The following is a 13325-nucleotide window of genomic DNA, read 5'->3' as shown; positions in this document are numbered from 1 at the left end:
TCAGGAGTGATTGACTGAGCTGGCTAGCTCCGGAATAATTGATGTTTGCTCCGGAATCGACGAAGGCCGATAGTCACACGGATAGCAGCTAGCTAGCTGTGAGATCCGGGTATGAATGTCCAGAGAGCAGTCGAAATCCAGGGACATGGAGAGAAAAATTGGTCCGGTATGTTCCGTTCCGAGCCGCGCTGCGCCGTACAGAACTGGCGATAGATTTTCGAGCTAAAGGATAGCTGATGACCACAAACCGTGGTTAGCTGAATACTAACGATTTGCCAGTAAAGAAGCTAACTAGCTTCTGATTAGCTTCTGGATTAGATTCTGGCTAGTTTCAGGCTAGCTTCTTGGAGTTTCTGGCTAGCTTCTTGGAGGATTACAGATTTGAGGTAAATAATACTTTTTTATAAATATAAATTGGTGAGGCGGGTTGCAGGAGAGTGTTTTGAAGATGAGTTGATGGAAAATAAAAATAAAATGTATGTGAAAAAAGTTGTAAATATATATATATACAGGACACGACAAGACGAGGACAAAAGACGTCTGAACTGCTATGCCACCTTGGAGATCGAGAAAATGCTGATGCACAGATTCTGCTTTCACAAAGACAGAAATAACTATATTTTTTATTCACCTTTAGTTTGACAGGGAGTCAATGCTGAGACCACGGTCTCTTTTCCAGATGAGCCCTGGTTTGCACAACAATACAAATCAAAATATAATATCATATAATATACGTTATTATACATGAAAAGCAAAACACAATAATAAAAAATGGTTACATTCTCCCTGTAAAAAGGTCCCCTAACAGCCGTCTGAAATGCCCTAGAGGCACCAATTCCTCCAATCGTAAAGTGCATTGGAGATTACTCCACGCATAAGGTGTACCCAACTCTGTGGAGATTGAAGGGACGTCCAGAGTTAGCCATCCCTGAGACCGGATCTGATGCAGTATCTTGTAAGTTAACAATTAAGTAATGTAGGCAGAAGTTTATGCAGGAGAGTATAAACTTGACTCTTGAGATTTCAATCACTCCAATGTTTTCTAGATTCAGACTGTATGTAGCTACATGAACAATCTAAGAGTATGGCAGAATCATTGGAATGTACCAACATACCAATGTACCAACATAAAGTGAAGAACACTGGCACAGAGGCCTCCCCAGGGGTCATGAGAGGTAGGCCTGTCCTGGGGCCCTCATATAGAATTTGCTAAGTTTTATACCACATTTCTGCGTTCCTTCAGTTCTTAAAATGAAGGAGAACGCATCCTAAAAAGGTACTGTCTATGCATTAAACACAAGCGTGTGTAAATCACTTCATAAGTATGTTTCATACATTTGCAACTAAAAATAAATGACCCATGTAGGTTTTTACATCAAGGTCAAGATGCATCATTTCCAACCTTGGTGTGTGGACGACATTAATAACATACGACATCAACGCACAGCACGCACAATTTATGGTCAAATCTGAGCGCAAGACTATTTTAATAAATGAGACCCCAAGGCGCTAACTGGGTGACTGGCATTATGGGCATTATCCAGCTGAGTAAAGACCGATGCGGCACGTCGTTAATGTCCCATCTCTGTTAATGTCCCATCTCTCCTGTCTGTCTGACAGGAGCTGCCCAGATCTCCAACTGACTGGTGTCTTTTCCTATTAACTCTGGGGTTGCATCCCAAATGGCACCCTATTCTCTATATAAACCCTGTGGTCCTTGGTCTAAAGTAGTGGACTATATAGGGATTATGAAATAGTGCACTATATAGGAAATAGGGTTCCATTTGGACCTACCCTGGGTTATATAATGACCATACATCAACTGATCATAACTCCCCTTTCCAAAAATACCCAGAATGTCCAACACTAGGTCCTGATATGAGAAATGGAGAGAATTAGGAGAGGAAGTTCTATAGAACTTTCACTTTTTTGTTTTTGAATTCATTTATTAATTTGTTTTTTTTCTATTCTTATTCTATTATTGTTCTGTTGTGTTTTCACAGGAGAAACCATTGATCAAATCTTTGCAGAGGGGTGAGGATCCTCAGTTTGACCAGGTAAGAACTGTTACTCTCTAATGGACAGAAAAATCAGTGAGGCAGGGTTGTGGGAGCTGAGCTCAAGCGAATACATTTTAGCTCTTGGAGCCAAAGCAGGTTTTCAGGTCTCAGAAAAGGTTACTCAACAAATGATACACAAGCTTGTTGTATTGAGCAGTCAGCCCATCATCACTGTTAATGCTTGTTGGCTGGGTAGTGCCTAACTCAACCTTCCCCACGGGGTCTCTCCAAATCTGTGGTTCTCTAGGTGCCTGTATAGTAGAAGGTTTGTGTGTGTGTGTGTGTGAGCACACAAGTGTGTGTTTGTGTGCGTGTGTGTGTTCCTGTGTGCATGTGTTTCCGGGTGCCTAAGGCTTGATGCCATTCAACAGTGTACAGAGGCAGGATTCTTCTCCTGCCCGTGCTGAATGAAGGCCCGCTGTATTCCCCTGGTCACACCAGACTCCCCTCCCTTTCCGTGTGCTTGTATCCAGGTCCAAGCCGGCCCGCCTTTCCTTCCTTCCTTCCTTCTCCTCCCTGGAGAGATGCATGCCACCCCATGGGCACCTCAACTCCTAGTCTCCCAGGACCCTGTCTCCCATCTCTCTATCTCGGGTCTCCATTGTTCTTCTGTCCCTTCTCCATTCTCTCTCCTCTCCACTCGTCTCCTCTTTCCCCTTGTCTCTCTCTTCTTTCTTTTACCTTTCCTCCCATCCCCTCTCACTGCCTGCAGCTTCTGTTGTGTGGAGGACAGTGAGGGTTAAGACATGATGATTTTGATGCAGATATAAATGAAACATGACCGGGAAAGAGATACAACCCAAAATTATGTTGAACCAACATTCCATCAATGTCATCTATCAACAACATCTGTCACGCTGGTATAAAGGATTTGGATAAATGCGCAGTAAAACACAATAGGGGGTTTTAATACGCCCAAAACAATATACACAATATATAAAGCATGCAGCATAACAGCTGCACCAACGCATAGGTACTCACACGACCAACGGACATGGGAACAATAACTGACAAAGACAGAGTGAACAGAGGGCACGTATATAACATATTAATCAGGAGAATGGGAACCAGGAGTGTGTAATCAGACAAGACAGTCCGGGGTTGATGATAATGAATCCCGTTCAGTGAAGCCTAGAAGACCTGCGGAACTGGTGAACAGAATGAGCAGTACCGGGGGGGATCCGTGACAACATCAATTGAATATTTGGTTGACAACAAAAAAAAGTGGTCAACGTGCACTCATTTTAACCAGATTTCAACCACAAATCAACGACAAGATTTGAAGGGTTGGTTAATTTCAAGAAGAATTAACATTTGTTGTCAACTCCAAGTAAATATAATCTAAATATGGATGTTGATTTTACGTTATGTCAGGTTTTTGGCTAGAGGAAACAGTGTTATGTAATAATGATCTGACTGACCAATACGTATACACCATTTGCATTTATTTGCTTTCAGGTGATAACTGCTATGAGTTCTCTGGCGGAGTACTGCCTCCCATCCATTCTGAGGACACTGTTTGACTGGTACAGAAGACAGAACGGTCTAGAGGACCCAGAGTCACACGAATACAGACCCAGAGCCAACACCAAGTCAAAAAAGTAACACACGTATATGCACACACACACACACACCTTTTGATGGTACAGGAGACAGAACGGCCAATAGGACTTCCCATGAGCACCCTGTCACATTTTATAACCAGAAATCAAACACAAAGAAAACACTGTACATTATAAGACATTGTGCCTGAATTGATTGACATTATCATTGACTTATTGCATAACAGATGGCTATGGAAGCATATACAGTTGAAGTCTACATACAAGTTTACATACACCTTAGCCAACTACATTTAAACTCAGTTTTTCACAATTTCTGACATTTAATCCCAGTAAAAATTCCCTGCCTTAGGTCAGTTAGGATCACCACTTTATTTTAAGAATGTGAAATGTCAGAATAATAGTAGAGAGAAGGATTTATTTCAGCTTCAGCTTTCTTTCATCACATTCCCAGTGGGTCAGAAGTTTACATACACTCAATTAGGATTTGGTAGCATTGCCTTTAAATTTTTTAACTTGGGTCAGATGTTTCGGGTAGCCTTCCACAAGCTTCCCACAATAAGTTGGGTGAATTTTGGTCCATTCCTCTTGACAGAGGTGGCGTAACTGAGTCAGGTTTGTAGACCTCCTTGCTCGCACATGCTTTTTCAGCTCTGCCCACAGATTTTCTATAGGGTTGAGGTCAGTGCTTTGTGATGGCCACTCCAATACCTTGACGTTGTTGTCCTTAAACCATTTTGCCACAACTTTTGAAGTATGCTTGTCCATTTGAAAGACCCATTTGCGACCAAGCTTTAACTTCCTGACTGATGTCTTGAGATGTTGCTTCAATATATCCACATCATTTTCCTTTCCTCATGAAGCCATCTATTTTTTGAAGTGCACCAGTCCCTCCTGCAGCAAAGTACCCCCACAACATGATGCTGCCACCCCCGTGCTTTCACGGTTGGGATGGTGTTCTTCGGCTTGCAAGCTTTCCCCTTTCCCCTCCAAACATAACGATGATCGTTATGGCCAAACAGTTATATTTTTGTGTCATCAGACCAGTGGACATTTCTCCAAAAAGTACATTCTTTGTCCCCATGTGCAGTTGCAAACAGTAGTCTGGCTTTTTTATGGCGGTTTTGGAGCAGTGGCGACCTTTCTGTGCGACCTTTCAGGTTATGTCGACTCAGGCCCAGAAGCTAGAATGTGCATATAATTGGTAGATTTGAATGGGAAAACACTCTAAAGTTTCTAAAACTATTAAAATAATGTCTGTGAGTGTAACAGAACTGAAATGGCAGGCGAAACCCCGAGGACAAACCATCCCCCCCAAACAAATTCAGCATATCACTGATTTCAATGGCTGGCACTTTTATTATAGGGCAAAATCCTCCTTGATTGGAGTTCCTAGGGCTTCCACTAGATGTCAACAGTCTTTAGAAAGAGTTTCAGGCTGGTTTATAGAAAAATGAGGGAGAAGTTGTATTTTTTCTAGGTGGCTCCCATTTTGGCTGTAGTGTTTCCAAGCGTGTGGAGGAAAGCGCGTTCTTTGTTATTTTTCTCCGGTAAAGACATTAACGATTCTCCGTCTTAAACTTGATTGTTTATTTGCATATTAGGGTACCTAAGGTTTGATTATAAATGTTGATTGACTTGTTTGGATAAGTTTATTGGTAACGTTTGAGAGTTTTTATGGATATAAAGAAGGATATTATCGAACAAAAGGAACATTTGTAATGTAACTGAGACCTTTTAGAGTGCCAACAGAAGAAGATCTTCAAAGGTAAGCCATATATTATATCGCTATTTCTGACTTTCGTGTTGCAACTGCCTGGTTGAAATAAACTGCTCAAAAAAATAAAGGGAACACTAAAATAACACATCCTAGATCTGAATGAATGAAATATTGTTATTAATACTTTTTTCTTTACGTATTTGAATGTGCTGACAACAAAATCACACAAAAATTATCAATGGAAATCAAATTTATCAACCCATGGAGGTCTGGATTTGGAGTCACACTCGAAATTAAAGTGAAAAACCACACTACAGGCTGATCCAACTTTGATGTAATGTCCTTAAAACAAGTCAAAATGAGGCTTAGAGTGTGTGTGGCCTCCACGTGCCTGTATGACCTCCCTACAACACCTGGGCATGCTCCAGATGTGGTGACGGATGGTCTCCTGAGGGATCTCCTCCCAGACCTGGACTAAAGCATCCGCCAACTCCTGGACAGTCTGTGGTGCAACGTGGCGTTCGTGGCTGGAGCGAGACATGATGTCCCAGATGTGCTCAATTGGATTCAGGTTTGGGGAACGGGCAGGCCAGTCCATAGCATCAATGCCTTCCTCTTGCAGGAACTGCTGACACACTCCAGCCACATTGTCTTGCATTAGGAGGAACCCAGGGCCAACCGCACCAGCATATGGTCTCACAAGGGGTCTGAGGATCTCATCTCAGTACCTAATGGCAGTCAGGCTACCTCTGGCGAGCACATGGTGGGCTGTGCGGCCCCCCAAAGAAATCCCACCCCACACCATGACTGACCCACCGCCAAACCGGTCATGCTGGAGGATGTTGCAGGCAGCAGAATGTTCTCCACGGCGTCTCCAGACTCTGCCACGTCTGTCACATGTGCTCAGTGTGAACCTGCTTTCATCTGTGAAGAGCACAGGGCGCCTGTGGCGAATTTGCCAATCTTGGTGTTGTAAGCACAACCCCCTTGGGCTGTAAGCACAACCCCCACCTGTGGACGTCGGGCCCTCATACCACCCTCATGGAGTCTGTTTCTGACCGTTTGAGCAGACACATGCACATTTGTGGCCTGCTGGAGGTCATTTTGCAGGGCTCTGGCAGTGCTCATCCTGCTCCTTCTTGCACAAAGGCGGAGGTAGCGGTCCTGCTGCTGGGTTGTTGCCCTCCTACGGCCTCCTCCACATCTCCTGATGTACTGGCCTGTCTCCTGGTAGCGCCTCCATCCTCTGGACACTACGCTGACAGATGCAGCAAACCTTCTTGCCACAGCTCGCATTGATGTGCCATCCTGGATGAGCTGCACTACCTGAGCCACTTGTGTGGGTTGTAGACTCTGTTTCATGCTACCACTAGAGTGAAAGCACCGCCAGCATTCAAAAGTGACCAAAACATCAGCCAGGAAGCATAGGAACTGAGAAGTGGTCTGTGGTCACCACCTGCAGAACCACTCCTTTATTGGGGGTGTCTTGCTAATTGCCTATAATTTCCACCTGTTGTCTATTCCATTTGCACAACAGCATGTGAAATGTATTGTCAATCAGTGTTGCTTCCTAAGTGGACAGTTTGATTTCACAGAAGTGTGATTGACTTGGAGTTACATTGTGTTGTTTAAGTGTTCCCTTTATTTTTTTGAGCAGTGTATGATTTGTCATGCATTTGTATGTGGGGCGCTGTCCTCAAATAATCGCATGGTTTGCTTTCGCCGTAAAGCCTTTTTGAAATCTGAACCCTTGGCTGGATTAACAAGAAGTTAAGCTTTATTTTGATGTATTACACATATATTTTCAAGAAAATTAAATATTTGAATTTAGTATTTTTGAATTTCGCGCTTGGCAATTTCACCGGATGTTGGCCAGGTGGGACGCTACCGTCCCACGTATCCGTAAGAAGTTTTAACAAGAAATTTGTGGAGTGGTTGAAAAACGAGTTTTAATGACTCCAGCTTAAGTGTTTGTAAACTTCCGACTTCAACTGTAGCTGCCGAAATGCTATTGGAATTGCAAATTGGATAATGATAAATCAATTTCACTTTTGTAATTTATTTTCCCATTTGTGTGGTGTAATCTGTGACATAACTTGGTAACTGTTGTAGTTTGACAGCTTTGTGCTAACTTGTCCAACCCTGTTGATGTTTCACAGTGATGAACAGCACAGAGATTTTCTACTTGAAAGGAGGGATCTGGCAATCGACTTCATCTTCTCCCTCGTACTTATAGAAGTTTTAAAACAGGTGACTAATTTTCTCTATATACTCCACTCTAAAACACTAAACCCACCTAGCACATTATTTTCCTTTAATGTTCTGGGAAGAAGAAAACTCTTCATTTCTTAAAGTGAAAGTTTGTGTTGTATCCTGAACATAAGTGGCATTTTGACCAATGTTAGCATTCACATCGTCAATAGATTCGGCTCCCCTGAGGGATATTTTACAGAACAACGACTTCTTGGATACACCCTAAATAGCACCCTATCCCTTATATAATGCACTACTTTCCACCAGATGCACTACTTTCCACCTTTGTGGGAATATGGTGGCATTTGGTACGCAGCATAAAGCGTAGCTATATTCCGTTTGCTCAATCTCAGACTCATGACTGGAGTTTTCTGTTTGTAACAGAATGTTGTCATGACAGTGCCCCGCCCACCCTCTTTCCCTCTCACTTGCGCTCTCTCTCTATGACCAGATGCCGCTCCACCCTGTCCTGGACTGTTTGGTCAGTGAAGTCATTAACTTGGCCTTTAAGCACTTTAGATACAAAGAAGGGTATGTTCAGCTCTGCTTTTATATGACTTTCTGTTTATACAGTATTTCTTTCTTTCCTTTTTCCCTATTCTTACACCTGTCTGTTTGTTTGCCAGGTATCATGGTCCTAACACTGGTAACATGCACATTGTAGCAGACCTCTATGCAGAAGTCATAGGAGTTTTATCCCAGGCCAAGTAAGTGCCACAGTTCATTGCCACAGTTCACAGTTCATCATCTTTAAACAATAATCCATACTGTATGTCATTCATTCATTCATTCATTCATTTCTATATTCATTTGTTCATTCATTCATTCACTTATTCATTCCTTAATTAATTCATAGGCTACTGTATAGTTAAGATAGTATGCTGTCATTCTTTGGGCAGTATTTGAACATATTTTAATTACCCTACACTTGAAGATGCAGGACAATAATGTATGCGGTTAAAAAAAACATGTACCATAGCACTGATCAGGTGTGACAATATTCTGTTGTCATTCAGGGGATACCATCGGCTTTGTCCCAAATGGCACCCTATTTCCAATATAGTGCACTATTTCTGGGACCTATAGGGCTCTGGTAAAAAGTTGTGCACTATGTAGGGAATAGATTTCCATTTGGGATACATATCATGTTTAATGTTGCCATTGGAGATGACTAATGACTGTTTAGCAATTGTGGTATGTTTGAATTGTCACAATGCTCTCTCCTGCTTCTGTTCTGTACACATCTGCCTGAGAATCTCACTGGTTTAAATAGAGAGCTAGACCTGAGTGGATCACAAGACATGTGTTTTGGACAAGTCTTTTGCCCTCCATACTAGGACTGAAAATCGCTGTGTGTTTATTGGAACTTTCCAGATCATCGCTGCGAAGGAACAAAGCCCTTAGAAATAGAGCTATGATTTGGGTAGTATTAGCATAGTGTAGTAGTGCTGATCTAGGATCAGTTTTGCCTTTCAGATTATATTGAATGGGGGTCCTGATCAAAACATTTGTCTGTTGCGTGCTCTTATGAACACACCACTATAATAAAACTGGGACACCAGGTATGAGCATCTCCAGCCAATCTGTAGCATTCATTGATCAACACATGCTGCTCCAGAGCCAGTACTGTTGTTCCTTCAGACAAGCATGCATCAAAACTTTGTTCATTTGCACAATGTCTCTCGTTGACGTTCACTTGTTCAAACTCACCAAAACTGACATTCGGTAGATCCTGCCTATATATGTATAACTTCATGAGCTGGATTGACTGTCTTTGCAATTCGATTATTTTTGTTTGCGCTCGTTAGCATATTTAGCTTGCATCATCCATTGAAATTCGTTATTACTTGTGTTAACTATGTCAGCATTCTGGTAATAGACACCCAATGGGCTAATTTCCCCTGGTCAAAAGTAGCGCACTGTATTTCGAATAGGGTGCTATTCGGGACTCTGCCCTTGTTCCAACTCTCTGTCTCCTCCTCTCCTTCTCAGATTTCCTGCTGTGAAGAAAAAATTTATGTTTGAGCTGAAGGAGCTGAGACAGAAGGAGCAGAGTCCCTACGTGGTCCAGAGCACCATCAGCCTCATCATGGGTGTCAAGTTCTTCCGCATCAAGATGTATCCAGTGGAGGACTTTGAAGCCTCCTTCCATTTCATGCAGGTACAGAAGTGAGCAGTGAGCTCTACGGAAACTGCAGAAGTGATGATTATAGGCCCACCTGTCTCAAACAAGTGTGTAATCCTGCATGTTTGAGAAGGACCAGTGAATTCTATAAGTGATAGGAAGCAGTCTTCCTAGTCTCTTTAATCTTCTTAGTAAACATATGAACTTGACTCATGTCTCTCTGTCTTATCCATGTAGCTAACAATGTAATAAGTGTCAGAAGTGGGATCGGAACCCATAAGTGAGAATGGTCATCTCTAACAGTACTAAAATAAGTCTAGAATCTCTTTATTCCTCTTATCTTCAGCTTGAATCCCCCCCTTTGCATTCTGTATACTTTTCTAATCCTAGGCCTTTCTTTCCTTTTCTCGTCCCAATTCACCACCTATTCCAGAAATTCCTGTCAATCATTTAAAATCATATGATTGGTTTAAGCATTGGCTGGAGTGAGTTTCCACCATTAATAAATCCATGCGAGAATGTGTTCAAGTGTACACTATGAGAAGGGTGGAGTTTCGTGACTTTTTGTTGACCAGCATGTGACCTGACCTTAGTGGCTGACTGTATTGTTTACAACATGTAATCCTTATGATGTAAGGGTCTATGCTATATTTAATAAGTGCTGCTGTCTGTTGCAGGACTGTGCCCAGTACTTCCTGGAAGTGAAGGACAAGGACATTAAGCATGCCCTTGCCGGCCTCTTTGTGGAGATCCTAGTTCCTGTAGCGGCAGTAAGTTGGTTATCTGACCAGATGACAACTAGAATATGACGTCTTTTCCTTGACGTCTTGAAGATTCCATGAAAACGATACTTGTTTATAAATCCTGGATTGCTGATGCTATATGTATTGGCCACTGAGAGGCTTTAAAGCCACTGGTCGGCCATATTGGCACTCCCCAGTAGGAGCAGTCCTCCATAGGAATTAATGGAATTCTACAGCATTTAAATTCAATGTTTGAAGGACAAAATTATATGTATTTGTATATTTTTTGTAGTGTGGACAGTAATATTAGTAATCTTTAAACATTAAACTTTAAGAAAAATATTTGTATATATTTTTCTGTTTAGTTTCAGCATGAGTCTCAAAGTGAGAGGTGAGGTAGTCTGAGTGAAACCTCGAAGTTTAGTGTTGCATCGTTCCACTTTTAACCAACATTTAGCTGGGTTCAAAGCCCTTTTGAGATCTTTGAACAATGTTTGAGAGATGAGCGATATTGTCGAGCCTGAATCAATTAGCGCACCACGGGTTAAGCTCGTTTCTTGATCGAATAAAACCTGGATAGGGATTTGAGTGAGAATAATTGGATTGTTTCCGTCCTCGCAAATGGGGTTCATTTCGGTGGACGTGTTCTCCGGCAAATCCACACCTGGTCATGTCGACTTATCTTTTTCCTCTTTGTCAAATTTCTGGTGCTTTTGTACTTCTCTTAGCAGAGCTTCTAGAGAGCATTGGTCTACGATTTGATCGTCATTGAAGCCTTTGTTACCCTTGTGCCATGACACTTTGTGTGGGTTGGGTGCAGGAACGGAACGATCAGGTTGATTGTAGCGGTAGTCGTTTTGCAGCCGACCTTCTTTATAGTTAGTTTGACCGAGGTGGTTATTGTTATCGTGGTTTCGGGGTAGATACCTTTGTTGTGCGTCATCTCTCAAGGCTCCTATCCCTGATGACACACCCTCTAACTGGAGTGAGTGCTCCTGTCCAATATTGAAAACTGAGATGTCAGAGGTCTTAGCAAGGTTGACTTTTGATGCCTCGAAAGCTGTGCTCGCAAGCTCTCTGAGTTCTGAGATTGGCAAACCAAAGTGGGCTGTAGGGCCAATGTAGTTAATAATGAAGTTAGGATACATGTTTGACAGAAACATTTGTTTGAATGGTAATAGCTCTTCCATTCCTGTTTCATTGAGTAGGCCAGACTAAGCTGAACGAAGCCTATGATAGTATGCTTGTGGATGTTCATTCATAGCTTGTTAGACAGTATTAGCCAGCGAGCTGTCGTGTTTGTGAAATGCAGAACCACTAAATTCTATTTTCAAAGTCGTGCACGTTTCGAGTAGTCGTTTTTCACGTGTTGCTGTTGTAGACGGATGAGCCTTGTCACGTATCTATTTGGCGTTCGCTTCAACAGGTAAAGCCTGTCAGTATCCGTAGCATTCGGGTAGCCATCCAAGGCGTCCTCTATAACTGCTAAAAATGTCTTCGTTTTGTTTGGCTTCAAAGGTTTTAACGATTTTGCCAAGGCTTTCCGCGCTAAGTGCACGGAGAGGGTTGGCTTCATCCTGTGGGGAATTGTGGGCCGAAAGGCCAAGAGGAAAAGCCAAGCTTTGGCTTTGTTGGCATGGAGGCGCCATATTACTCCGTGACAAATGGCCAAGAGGAAAAGACTGATGGACACCTGAGAGAGGTAAAGTCTGAAACTTTGTCGTCTTAACTCCTTGGTGTACTGAGCACAGAGTTTCTCCAGGTGGTACCTAAGGGTGGTATTCTGCTGCATCGCAGAGTCCACTTGGGCAATTAGAGTTCTTGTTTTAGACACGTGAGTGTCGCACTTGCTCCATTCAGCCTCAAACTTATCTGTCATGGTTTGCAGGTAGAGGTCTTGAGTGCGGAGCGAGAGATTCAGTGATGAGATTTCTTCCGCTTGCTGAGAGATCATTTTTTAGATCTTCCTCACCTGGGTTCTCTCATCAATCATCTGGTCAGCGACATCAATGAGTTCCACTGTTTTGTCATCCAACTTAGTCATTGTGTTCATTAACTTATCGTCTTTGGTTTGCAGCATTTGGACTAGAACATTATTGCTTTGAGTGTTGTTCATCAAAACTGCCTGCATGTTATCAAGTTGCGCACCCCTGTTTGTAGCTAATTCATCAGATTTATCTAGTTTGGCGTGGACTTCGTCATATTTATTTTTGGCTGAATCAAGATGATTTTTTTCCTGTAGAAGACGATTTTGTTCAAGAGTTTATGCTCGTTCGTCGTCATAAGTTTTTGCCATTTCTTTTAATTGTTCCGTTCTCAAATGCAGTTCCTCAGCTAGCAGTATCTTTTCCTTTTCATCATCAGTTTCCTGGTCTCTCCACCTGCCCCTTCATCTCAACCGTTTCTTGTTTGTGCTTCTGCTGTGTACTGAGGTACTGGACCGATGTCAATCTCTGCTGGTTGACATACATCAGGACTATACTGGAGAGAACCTGTATGAGGCCTGCACCTGATGGTTTATTTTGGAGGGCGTTTTTTGCCATTTCTGCAGTTTTGATCTAACATTCTCAGGCCTTGGGCATAGTTTGGGATCGTATCGCTGCTGAGGTCAGCAATCAATCTTTCCATGGGTGAGGGTTCACTAATTAGGGGCCACCCCCTCTGATAGGTTGCTCAGAGGGGGTGGTCGTATGGTGCCAGGATAACAACTTCTCCCCCAACGTGATCAAGACAAAGGACAAGATTGTGGACTACAGGAAAAGGAGTACCGAGTATGCCCCCATTCTCATTGACTGCGCTGTAGTGGAGCAGGTTGAGAACTTCAAGTTCCTTGGTGCCCACATCACAAATAAACTATCATGG

General features: G+C 42.6%; 1 protein-coding gene across 7 annotated transcripts in view; it reads left to right on the top strand.

Moving 5' to 3' along the window:
- LOC112265009 (protein furry homolog) overlaps window positions 1-13325 on the top strand; it is a 212100-nt gene that overhangs the window by 65143 nt on the left and 133632 nt on the right. For all 7 annotated transcript variants that reach the window (XM_042295783.1, XM_024441990.2, XM_042295782.1 and 4 more), the window contains exons 3-9: window positions 2004-2057; window positions 3519-3661; window positions 7502-7592; window positions 8047-8126; window positions 8222-8302; window positions 9588-9756; window positions 10398-10490. In XM_042295783.1, the coding sequence (XP_042151717.1) occupies window positions 2004-2057; window positions 3519-3661; window positions 7502-7592; window positions 8047-8126; window positions 8222-8302; window positions 9588-9756; window positions 10398-10490 (711 nt within the window). The remainder of the gene's footprint in view (window positions 1-2003; window positions 2058-3518; window positions 3662-7501; window positions 7593-8046; window positions 8127-8221; window positions 8303-9587; window positions 9757-10397; window positions 10491-13325) is intronic.

The sequence above is a fragment of the Oncorhynchus tshawytscha genome, linkage group LG13 (assembly GCF_018296145.1).
Source record: "Oncorhynchus tshawytscha isolate Ot180627B linkage group LG13, Otsh_v2.0, whole genome shotgun sequence".
NCBI lineage: Eukaryota > Metazoa > Chordata > Actinopteri > Salmoniformes > Salmonidae > Oncorhynchus > Oncorhynchus tshawytscha.
This window is presented reverse-complemented; position numbering and strand designations above follow the sequence as displayed.